We start from the raw sequence: 12,739 nt of genomic DNA on the forward strand, positions 1-12,739 counted from the left end.
TGGCAAACGCATCCTATAGTTAAATATTTGCTGAAAATGAGAGCCCCTTGAGTACGAAATCTGGAAAAATATACTGTTATATCGGATGGTATATAGATATTTAAAAACATGGTTTTAATGCAATGCATCATGCCATATTCCCCTACTTCTAAGGTTTGTAATAATGGTATTCTTCGTAACCCAGTTTAATGGTACTCGACTAATCGACCTAGGATGGGGGTGAGTCGGCTAGGCTTAGACTTTGCTACGGAAAGGCTGAGCACTTGGCACAAGCGAGCTAATACTTCCAAAACTTGCAGAAACAATAGAAATGTACCTGATCGATCAAAATCGCCACTGGCACGTTTTTGGTAGCAGTTCAGGAGAAGCTTGAAAAACTGAGATGCGAGAAGCTGGATCCAGTAGAAACTATTTGTGAATGGTCAGCTGGAATTTATACCTAGTTGCCGAGCCTTCATGGGAAAAACGGGGGCACTCCAATGTGAATTACTGCAATGGTGGGTTATCTCAAAGGCTCCACGTCCGATTCTACTAAATACACTTGAGATATTTGATTTTTGAGACATTGGATTAAACAAGTCCAGCTAATAAGTGATCACTTCTGGAATTTTCTTGATGGCAATTCAAGGCATCTACCATTACACATGTCACTGGAGGAAGGTCTTTCTTGCTTCGGGCAAAGAGGTTGTCTATCTCAATATACCCCAGTAATTCCAACTTTGAATGCTTGTATCGCACAACTGGCTGAGCCGACCTTTGTCTGGTACAGTGATTATCAATAAAGTAAATGAAAAATTCTGTCCCTCATTACAAAAAGGTCTTCCTTTTTGTATCACCCAAGGAATCCTTCGCCTTATTACCTTCTATAGGTATAATTTAAACTCTCTGGCGGAACATTCACAATTTGAGACAACTTTTAGTTTGTGTGAGCCACATGGCCCATGTATTCTTCTCATACCACGGTTGCACCTATGGTTTCTGGTGGAAAATTTACTGCTGCAAGGGTCAAACAAAAACAATTCTTAAGAAGGTGAAATTCATTTGATTGTTTGAATATGTCCCCAGGAAACTTCTAGTTAACTCTTGCTCCTTTGACGACCTTTTCGTTTTTATTCACGTGTTTCATCAAGAATGAGTATCATTTCCTATAGTTCACCACAGAAACTGAATTTACATGGGTTGATGTTTTCTTTAGAATCGCCAAGAAGATGCAGAAGAGTACCTGGGGTTTATCCTGAATGGACTGCACGAAGAAATGTTGGAGTTGAAGACATTTCTCTGTCCGCAAAATGAAAGTAAGTGACACCAGGGGACAAATGCTCTGTCTAAAAAGGGAAACTTAAAGGCGATCTTTCAGACACCTAAAGATTTCATTAGTCCGCTACTAAACAAGACGGTGACGTTTTGTTATGATTAAGTCGTTGTGGTGAGTGTGCATCATTCAATAGGCTGCTGGGAGCATGATAGTATATTGAAAAACCAACTCATCCTCTTCAGATTGGCACCTTTCTCTCCCTTTCTACTTAGATTGAGTCATGTGATTGGCTTTCCTAGTTGTGCTGCAATGCATCATGTAGGTGCTAAACTAAGCCCATGCTCAAAGCCACCTGATGGCTGGTTCCCCCGCCGGCATCTTCCCCCAACAACCCAGCAGTAATTTGTTCCCACCCACCCAATCCCCACTTACTTGATTGTTGCCCCGGCCTGCAGCTTCTGTCCAGCCCGGTTTCCCCACCATGGAAATGGAAGAGGGGCTTTGTACAGAGCCCTGCCTTCCTATTCCATGGCGGCCATGTTCGGATAGCATTTTCTTTTCATGAACAGGATGCCGCGAGGTGATCCATTCATGGAAAGAAAATGCTTTCCGGTTAGCCTCTTCCCAGCCCATAGGACAGGTGCTAATAGCTTTAAGCACCGCTTCAATGGGTGTAATGGGCGTTAACATCCCAGGCCCTCGTTTAACGCCCTTGCTTTGCTCGGGCCTTTAACTCGGACCCCAGGCTGTTCACACCAGTTGCAGCCCTTGAAGCTTGTGCTCAATGCTTGATTATGGACGGTTCATAAATATTTATGGCTTTACATTAGATGTACAGTGTGGTGACAGGCAGTCTATAAGATGACCATCTTTCTGCCCTCAGTGCTTTAGCCTGTATCAATTCAGGCTAAAGATTTAGATTTATTACAGCATGCTTATCAATCTGACTGCACACCCGAAATATTTGTTACCATTCTGTCTCCTTAGATCACATGATTTGTCAGAGCAAGTAAAACAAAGGTTTCTGGCAACTGACAAAAACAAAATTGCACTCCTAGTTGTGTATAGCCAATTATAGAAGTCTTGTAAATGTATACATGATATCGAAAGCAGCCTTTGTGACACTGTTCATGAAGTGTACATTCTCACGCATAAGGAAATTTCAACTTGTATTGTGAATTAACTGAGTGAAGCCATTGGCTCACGCACAAACCAGTCTCTCCCCTTAACTCTGCTCTTGTCCCATCCAAAGTGTTTTAAAATCATTGACAGTTTGATGGTATGTATGAGTTCTGTAAGATTTGCTGAGATATTTTAACTTCAAGCAAGTGCAGTCATATTGCTTTGCAGATTTTTCCAAAAATATTAGTCAACCATAACCATCAGAATTTGCAAAATAAATGCTATTGCAAGAGGTCATGGTAGCCTTAAAACTAAAAATGCTGTTCATAAAAAATATCTGATTAAATATTTTTTAGTAATTTGTTCAATCCCTCTGACATTTTCTCTCTCTACGCTTTTCCTCTTAAGACTTTTCAGTATCTAATGGACCCGAGTCCCAGACCAAGAATGAGGAGCACTACCTGTTTGACGAGCTAGGGGAAGGCAGTGAGGAGGAGTGGGAGCAGGTGGGACCCCGCAACAAATCGTCCGTCACTCGACAGGCTGACTTTGTTAAGACTCTAATTACAGATATTTTTGGAGGCCACATAAGGTATTTCTTCTAATTAACAATTTTTTTTTATTTTTTTTTTAGTATTCAATGAGAGAGGAAAAAGACGATACACTTCCAACTTGGGGGGGTGGAAATAATTTGTTAATGAAATGCTTGAGGTTTGCATTCATAAGTCAATAATTATGTCCCGGGAAGGGGGTGGGGAGAGGGCACAATGCTTTGTAACACTTTTGGTTAATGAGACTGGTTTGGAGCAATTGTAATTTTTAATATGAACTATTAATGTATTCTCTGAATGCGTGGTTTAACTGTTGCATGATCAATGAATCCCAAATAAAGGAAAGTGTTCTAGCTTACTGCTGTTTAACTTTTTCAATTGCAAAGTAGCAACTTTTAAAAATAGTAGGTTTCCCTCCCAGCTGTTGCGGAATAGTGCATCCACATATAAATATATTGTTTCCATAAAATTATGAGGTGTTTAAAAAAAAAATGTCTTCGGTATGGACTTGCTTTGAACAAGCACTTCACTGCATGGAGAATGCAACTAACGCTTTTTCACCACTCGCTGTTTATCTGAACAGCATATTAGTAATGGAAATCTGTCAAAATGTACTATCCATGGGCATTTGAGTACTTCTAGTCGTTACTTATTCACCTTGAATGCCACAAGATAATTCCAAACAATCCTCCAGCCCGCACCTATTATCGAGGTTGATGGTTGTAAAAAGCTTCTTTAAATTTGTCTTTTCTCATCAGTAGATCAAAATTCTAGACCATCGCTTACTCAATAGCAGTCATAACTTCTGCAAACCATTAGTTACCCTTCTTGTGACTAGTATTTAATTTTCCTTCTGTTAGTGGCTGTTGAGTCAGAATTCCTATTTTGGGGATTCTAGAGCCACTTTTTTGGGACCCCCTCAACATTTTCTTTTAAACTGTTTTCACATTTTCACATTTCCAAAAACAAACAACCAACACACAGATCGCAACAACAGCATGCAAGGCCCCGCTTTGATCCTATTTGCACACCCAAGCTCAGCGCACAGTGAAAACCGAACTGAAGTTGCCAACAGTACACTATCTCTCACTTTCCTACACCCTCATCACCCACTAACCCACCCTGTCCACCTTTTCTTTACAGATCCACCTGAGCTCCTGGAGACCAACTCTGTTGGTGACGGTGTGCTATATAAATACCTTTAACATTAACACACACTCCCTCGCTTCATTTGCATAAAGGCACTAAGCACAATAGTAACCATACAAATCAATAAAAGGTGCCTGCAATTCCAAATATGCATCCTCCCTGTCTTGCCTAAAAAAAACTTGACCTTTTCAAAACTAGACATGTCTTCCACATTCCACCTCCAGCTTTTTCCTCATCTTCCAAACTTTCAATATCTGCTTTCTTGCCTCCACTAATGCTCAATCAATCCTTCGACTATGACTGAAAACTGCACATCTGTCCATCTTAGATAATAGAATAGCCTGCATTGGTGACCTAGGAAAGGATATTCCCTATCATGTACAACCTGTCTAATACTTTGTTCCTGAAATTTCAGACTCCAGTACAATCCCATAATGCATGCAATAGTGGGCCGCTTTCTTTGTCACAACCCCACCACAAATCATTGTCTAACAGTCCAAGTTTGTGCATACGCACAGGCATCCAAGCATCTTCTGGTGAATTAGTCTGATTCAGATCTAACTTTTCTTTATAATCTGCCCTCATCATCAAATCCCAATGATCTACCGAAATATTGCAATTGAACTCTGTTGTCCCGACCTGCCGCAGTTTATCGCAACATTCAACATACGCAGGTTTCACAAGGATCATCCTAAGAAATGTCGAGACCCTTTGCGGTGGCAAATCAAAGGTCTTGCATACGTCCGGCTTGTCTGCAACTGGAGCATTAAACGTTTCCAGTCTAAGCAACAGCAAGCTCTTGAACGCTCTATACCTTCCTAGCTAACGTCTCCCTAGCCAACACTCATGATATAATGCACCAAAACTCACCACTCGCTCATTTTGCAAAGCATATCTTATCTACAACACCACCCTGGTAATCCAACTTCGCCAACATAAAGGCTTGTTCTCAATTTGCAACGCTGTATTAAGCCCTAACTAAGCCTCATTGTGTAACCACAGATTGACAGTTATCCTCCAAACAAGAGCACTCAGAGTGGCCTCAACTGAGGGCAATCTGTTACCCATGCTCAGTAGCTTCCCCAATTAATATAAATAGTTCATGGCATAGAGGAATACCTCCTTGTGTCCATCCAGACTGGTGCTGAACTCTCTCCTGATGTAAAATAACATGCAGATTTTTTAGATTTTATTTTTTAAGAAAGCCCTTGTAGTACTTGTCAAGGTCAGGATATGCAAACCCAACCGCTTTAGCGCTCTGTACCAGCATGAATCACGGGATCTTTGCCCTCTTAGCACTGCCCTACAGGATCCTCTGGAAAATCTGGTCAATCATCCTTTTATTCTTTTTGGTAAACTTCAACGGCAATGACTGCATAACATATAGGGCTTTTTGCAGAGGAGAGTAATCTGAATAGCATTGATTTGAGCCTAAATGCTCAACTGCAACTCTCCCACTTCCTCACATCACCTTGTAAGTACCTCAATCAGCTTGTTCACATTGAAATCCACAACCTTTTTCAAGTCCCATACAATATAAGTCCCTAAATATTTCACACATTGTTCAGACAATTGCAGTTCCACAAGCCGAAATTACTCCTACAAGTTGAAGGAAGTGGAGAATCTTCTTATCCCAATTTATCTTGTGACTAGATAAACATCTTCATCAAAGATTCCTTTTAGCCAAACACTACTCTCACAAGGGTTAGACAAAATTAGTCATGTCATCAGCATAAAATAGCACCTTGAATTCTCTATTTACAGCACATATTTCACATAACCCTTACTCCTGTCTGATGTGTGAAATAGAGGTTGTCGCGCAATATTGAACAAAGATGGCCGACAAAGGGCACCTTTGCCTATTGCCCCCTGTCCAAAGTAAGCTCACTTGAGAGCACCCGATTTAGCCAAACCTTAGCTGTTGCTTCAGTATGCAAGCAACGCATCACCTTTAAAAACCCTTGACCAAATCCCATCTTCAATAAAGTATGCCCCAAAAACACCCAGTTTACCCCATCAAAGGCTTTCTCTGCATCTAAAAACACAAAGCAGTTTCTGCCGTAACCCCACGACGAAGTCAGAGTATATCAAGTGTTCTGATGTTATCGTAACCAAATCTGTCTCATAAATCCAGCCTGCGATTTATGTATTATTTCACCCATACACTTATCTAACCTATTCGCAAATATTTTGGTAAATATTTTAATATCGACATTGAACCGTGAGATTGGGGAGAATTCCCCCACTTGGTGTGATCTCTACCTGGTTTGGGAATCGATGTAATTGGTGCTTTCCGCATAGTAGGACACAGGTTTCCTCTTTGTAATATGAAGTTATACAACTCGCATAGATAAATGGTTAACTGAGCGACAAAGGTCTTGTAAAACTCCCCCCGGTAGTCCATCCAACGCTAGAGATTTGCCGACCTTATGCTGGGAAATGGCTGTTATAACTTCTGCCTCGCCAATACAAACATCTATAGAGAGTTTGCATTCAGGTGTTGGTACTGTAATGTCAAGTTTTCCGAAAAAGCTCATACAGGGAAATGCATCCTCTTAAAGCATCTAATAAAAGGTGCAAAAGCATTCACAAATGGCCACATTCTTCAATACTAGAAGGCCTTGTGCATTCTTTACACCCCTAAACATCTGACTCATAAATTTGCCCCGCATTGTCAACTTGAAACTATCCCAGACCAAGGTTATGCTAGCAAATTCCCTGTTTTCCGTAAAATAAAAATCAACAAAACTTTACAGAACGTTGGTCATTGAAGATTCATACATCCACTATATCATAATCTTAAAATCGTCTGGCGGACAAGGCTGATGTGTTTCCTGGAGGAAGACAACATCTGTTGATGATGCATGTGGATTCTGAACAAATGCGAGACACACACAAACTCTAACAATTACACCTCGAAATCCAGGGGTGTATGTTTATTGGTCCACAGAGGTGTGAATGTGGTGGTTGGAACAGTTGTTATGGAGAATGATGGGAGGTTATTACTGGCTTACATTTGTTTCGATGGCAAACTGACCACTATTGTCTTTGTATATGGTCCTTGCACACCTGGAAGGCATTTCTAGATGGATTGTCTACTTTATTGCAGACACTACGAGGGAAAGTGTGATATTCTAGAAGTTGCATCGTTCAGCGACTTAGATACACAAATGTAGGGACGAGTAGAGACTTTAGACCCTCAACCTTTTGCCTTTTCCCCCCTGTCTTATTTGGGTCTTTGTTTTCTTTATTGTGGCCAGCTGGACTTCTCCTGGGGGCCTTCTGCCATTGTGACTCGTATTGGGTCACCCGAAAAAAGTCCTGGGCTGCTTCTCAGACTCCCACCGTTAGCCCTAGGGTCATTCTGTCACCATAAACAGGTTTTAGTGAGTAGGTTGGTGGGAGCTATACTTTAGTTTTGTCTTCACCAGTGGTGCAAGGCGGTTCATAGTGATAATTTCGACAACAAAAATGTCGAAAGTCAAAATTTCGAAAAAAAAGTCGACTTTTTTTTTCAATGCATTTTTTTTTTTTCGAAATGGGGGGGTTCCCCCCAACCCCTCTTTTTAAATTTTTTTTTTAATTTTTCCCTTTTTTTTAACTCCCGAAACCCTAAAATAAATATATAATTAAAAAAAACGAAAGTCGGAATTTTTTTTTTCGACATTTGTTTGTCGACATTTTTTTTTTCGAAATTATGACTGCCCACCGTGCAAGGCATCTTATCTCATTGGCAGTACAATGTACCAGATTCGGAGCCATGGCGTACCAGTGGATTCTGGTACAGCCCAGTATAGGTCCATGGACTTTATCTCACTTCCTGTGGGGGTGGCTTTGGCTAAGTGGGAGTCCTACTGACCAACCTGTATGGTTAGTCATGTGACACTTTGCACCCAGTCCTTTTTACTGATGCTTGGCTGGCCTGTGGCCTGTCCATTTCAGCTGTGTTTAGACTTTGTCTGCTCCTTCCTCTCACGCTGTTTTGTTCGTGTACTTTAGAGGTGGCAGGTCTGCTGACCTTCTGAAGGGGGTTTCTTGTATATCCTGTCGTTTTCGGCATTTTTATAGCCCTCACTTGGCAATACTTGCTAAGAAAATAGTGGCTTAGGCATATTTCGGTTTGGATTTTTTGCCACTGGATGTACGGGCTTCCTGAAGACTCCTGGTCACTCCCCAGATGTGCTGGGTTGAGCCGGCCACTAAAAAATAATTTTTGGGCCGTTTACCACTGCATCCTGCAGTTCCCGACCAGGATCATCTGCTTGGTTGTGGGTCACTGCTGGTGTCCAAAGCGGTGCTGAAACTTTATCATCACCCCACCATTCCTTCAGCTTGGGAAGCCGAAAGTGCCTGCAGCATTGTCTGTCATGGGACCGTTTGCTGGTGAGCTGACTTCGAGCAACTTGGGTGCAGTTTTCATGGGTTCCTACATCTTCCTAATGTGCTCCTAGCCCTAACTCCTATGCACGCTTAGGTTTTTTGTCCTGGGAAGAGCCTTTGCCCTTTCCTGTTTTGCTGGGATCGTTGCTGGCTCAGTGTGAAAGGCCCTGAGAACAATCTTGAAAACCACACCTGTGGAAAAGTGCTGTTTGCTCACCGGCTTTGTTTCATGCTTCTGGAGCGGTTTCTGCAGAAACCACCAATGTGAGTTACCTACCTTTTTGGGTTAGGGGTGGTTGATTATTCAAAATACCCTTGGGTGTCCCTATGATCCAGGGTAGAGAGTACTTGGAGGCGAGTGCCCACTGCCGTTTTGTCAGAGTTCTATTGGGTGTTTTTCTCTGCTGCATCTTCCTCTGGGGTGCTATGCCCATCTCCAGCATGAGTGAAGATTTATCACTATGAGCACATTACATAGTTAGTTTTGGCTTCCCTTTATTAGGTGTCTTAGCCTCCCCTTAAGGTCAGTGATCGTAGCACCCTCAACAGAGGTGGTAGAAAAACTGCCTTAACGGTTTCATCGACAAAATCATAACCACACTCTCGACAAGGCCACACATGCTTGTTTTCCATAATGATTTCTATGCATTAATGTCTGTGTTATTTGAAACATTCGGCAGCCCTGTTATTTTTGGAAAGTAATTGAGGATTGTAGCCATGCTACTGTATCTCAAGTGTCTCTCCTCTTTGTTTACACAGTCCCCAAGCACACACATACGACATGGTGATTTTCTCCTCTCTGCATTCCTCACATAATTTCACTTCAATTTAAATTGTCAAAATACAAGTATTATATATTGAACTGAAACAGCTTGACCTGCCATGCTTTGCAAGCACACCATAATGATCAAAAGGAGCCACAAAATGAGGCCTTTTAAAAAAGAATGATCAAAGTGAAAAGAAAGCTTTGGAAATGTTGGACGGAGCTATAGCGCCAGCAGAGAACACTCAGAGTCCTTGCCAAGTGGAAGTATATTTTACCACAAATCACAGCTGCAGAACAGTGCTGTTTCCACATGAACCTATATATAGAAACCTGGTGTATATTGATAGAATTGTTTAGTTTGAACAGAAGACCAAGATTTGAGTGGCTGAAAACTATGTAAATTGCAGCAAAGCATTGTATAAATCTCTAACATAACATATGAAGCGTGGATGTATGGAGACATTAAGATTAAACACTTGAATGACATCTGTCTGCTGAAACCTGTTCAACACCCACTTTGCAAAACTGTTAGTCCTATGGATGATATTACTGCTTTCTGAAAAACTAAGAGTGCCTCATTGGAGCATAATAGGGAATTCTTAACTGTATGTATGCTGCAATTTGAGATGGACATTTCTAAAAGATGACTGTTTTCTGGCACTCTGCAAGGGCCCGTACCCACATTGTATGCATTGATAACAAAGGTTTGGGTCAATAAGAAGGCAGCAGCAGTTATGCTGATAAATGCCCTGCTTTAAGACTTATAAACCATTTTGCCAGCACTTTGAAGAATGTTGGATTGTACAACTTCCCTTGCCTGAGGTTGCCCATCCCCTCCATCACACTCCTGTTGTGATTGTTAAAGTAGGCTTGTAAGTGCCCGCGTGTATGGCCTTGTAGCAGTCATTCACTGAAGAACCATAATTGAATAATTGGAGATGTTGTTGGGGAAAGCCTCCCCCGTGCTCAACTGTTCACTGCCAAATTGAGGCAAGGACTGAGGTGTGCCAGAGGCAGGGGCCGAAATTATGACAAGGAAAATGTGTCCTCTTTCCAGCAGGAGCTCTGGCTAAAAATGCTATCCACTAACAGGAGATGAGGTTAGAGGGAAGGGAATCCCACCCTTTTCCAGCACCCCATACCTTGCAAATAACTTTAGGTGCGGTGGAAGCAGTGCAGCGGGAGGTTTCCTCCCGCTGCAGCTGCTTATTGGTAAAGGTCAGTGACTGCAGGCGCCATCTTTTGTTTTGGTTCTTAGTTAATTACACCAAGAGTCTGTTTTAAATGATGCAGGATCTTCCCTGGTCAGTTTTCTGAAGATGTACCTACTCCATAGGTCCACATATGTCTCCAGAATCCAGACCCCCCAGTGTTTCCAGAAATGCGCGCCATGGAACGAGAACAGGGTGTGCATTTCAGTGCTCACACTGCTTTACATACTCAAATCCTGACTAGGAGACATGCTTTACTCCTGGCCTAACACCAGTAACAAGCTGCTGTTGTGGCCCAATTCCACATAGGATGCCAAGACGTGGCACAAGCCTAAATCCAGCAATGTTAGCCCCTTAGGTTTGCTTTTGGTCTGTGTCCTAAGGTGTACTTTAAGAGATCCAACAGCAGCTTTGCTAAGGCAAACACTTGCCAGTGTCTTGTGGCATGCATATTGTGTCCAAAGGTACCACTATTCCTGGTTGGTGCTATTCAGTCATGGTTACTTGTTATGTGGCCCTCTAGATTTTTTGAACTACAACTCTCATGTTTCTTCAGTTTGATGGCTAGAGACCACGGGAGTTGGAGTACAAAAGATCTGGAGTGCCACATAATGAGTAACCAGGAGTCGGAAGGTACCTCATTGTTGTTGGATCTAGTATAAGTATGAGACCTCCAGCTTACAGAGCAGTCCATGTCTGCCAAGCACAAGGACTGCTTGCCCCTACTCTCAAGGCACAGTCAAGACACCAAGTGAGATGGTCGGATTGGAAAAAACGTTAAGAAGCTTCTTTGCGAGTATATCCACCGCAAATCCATCTTACAAAAAGGTAGTGCAGCATACTTTGCACATCAGGTGTAATATAAGCTGTATCAATCTGACTGCAGTTTCGTAGCTATCATCACTTTTAGATTCACAAGTAATCTGCGTGGCCTCATTACAAGTTAACAGGATATTTAATTTGAGTTGATCCTATGTTACGGCTCCAGAGGTAATTTTATAATTATGCTGATTTACTGGCATGGTCTTGTGATGGTACTCTTGATACCGTAAGGAGTGGTCTAATAAGACAACTTCCCAAGTTTAGATCCAGAGGGGGATGTTTTATCAAAAGTAGTTTTCCGGACCAACAATTGGAAGGCAGGATGAGGCAAAACATTTGAATCATTCGCTCAACTCTGTTCAAAACGTAATGCGTCTTTTTGATAAACACAAGTGGAATCAAATGCTTAGTCAGACGTATGCATAGCTGTCACCTGCAAGCTTCACGTTTCATGCCATATCAAATTGTTCTAGCTTTTTCGGAAGTTCTTCTCAATTGGGAGATAGGTTCATAGAATATTTACTAGAAGCTGCTCAGCCAGCCCTGATCTTCTATCCGGCCATTATCCCTTCTTGACACGCATGCCATGTGGTCTCCAGCTCTATACTTACTGTTGTTTTAAATAATTTACAGTTTGGTGCATCATTTCTCCAGCACTGGATCTTTGATGGATTTGCATGCTTAGAATATTCGCCGTCGTCAGGCTGGGAATCCTCAGTAAGTTATATAGACATTTTCCATAGGAAAAAATTCTAACACTTTTGTGTCCTATCTATGTCGTTTTGGGCCGTGCACGCCAGCGCCACTAGGCCGTAGAGGTATATATAGCCCCGCCCCTGCAGCTCCCTCAGATTTCAACCGTCTTCCAAAGTAGTGGGATTATCTCGCGTATCTATTTGGTTAGGTTGTGCTTTCTACTTCTGTGACTGTTTGTTCTTCTCGATAAAATGTCTGGAAAGGCGTTGTTTCGTCCGTGTGCTACATGCAGTCTTAAGAAGGTGTACGAAGGGGATGGTCATATGGACTGCATTTACTGCCTTCATCCTCACCGCACAGCGGACACTTGTGAAATCTGTCAGGGTTTCTCCCAGAAAACGCTCAACGACCGAAAAAGACACCTTGTCGATTGGCTCAATTACGGGGCAGGTGCGTACCCGGCATCGGAGGTGGGCTCCACGGCCTCAAGAAGTAAGTCGGAACCCCCGACGAAGAAGGCACGTTCTGCTGTAAAACGCCCCTCGGAGAAGCATTCGGAGAAACATTCGAAGGCCCCCTCTTCACACAAGGCGCCGTCTTCTTCCTCCTCATCTAAAAAGGAGAGAAAAGAACCATCTAAATCCTCCTCAGGAGACCGTCATAAGTCTACCTTGAGTCGAGAGGCCTCGACCAGCAAGTCGGCCCCGAAAGCGGCGGGAACACCTCAAGGCCCTACGCCACTTGCTTCGTCGATGACCCGCTCGTCGACGCCTGCATCATCATCGGC

General features: G+C 42.5%; 1 protein-coding gene across 2 annotated transcripts in view; it reads left to right on the plus strand.

Annotated features, from left to right (window-relative positions):
- USP10 (ubiquitin specific peptidase 10) overlaps positions 1–12,739 on the plus strand; it is a 943,776-nt gene that overhangs the window by 701,020 nt on the left and 230,017 nt on the right. For both annotated transcript variants that reach the window (XM_069636257.1, XM_069636260.1), the window contains 2 exons: positions 1,196–1,295; positions 2,786–2,969. In XM_069636257.1, the coding sequence (XP_069492358.1) occupies positions 1,196–1,295; positions 2,786–2,969 (284 nt within the window). The remainder of the gene's footprint in view (positions 1–1,195; positions 1,296–2,785; positions 2,970–12,739) is intronic.

Source organism: Ambystoma mexicanum, chromosome 1q, assembly GCF_040938575.1.
Source record: "Ambystoma mexicanum isolate Mex_15411 chromosome 1q, UKY_AmexF1_1, whole genome shotgun sequence".
Lineage (NCBI taxonomy): Eukaryota > Metazoa > Chordata > Amphibia > Caudata > Ambystomatidae > Ambystoma > Ambystoma mexicanum.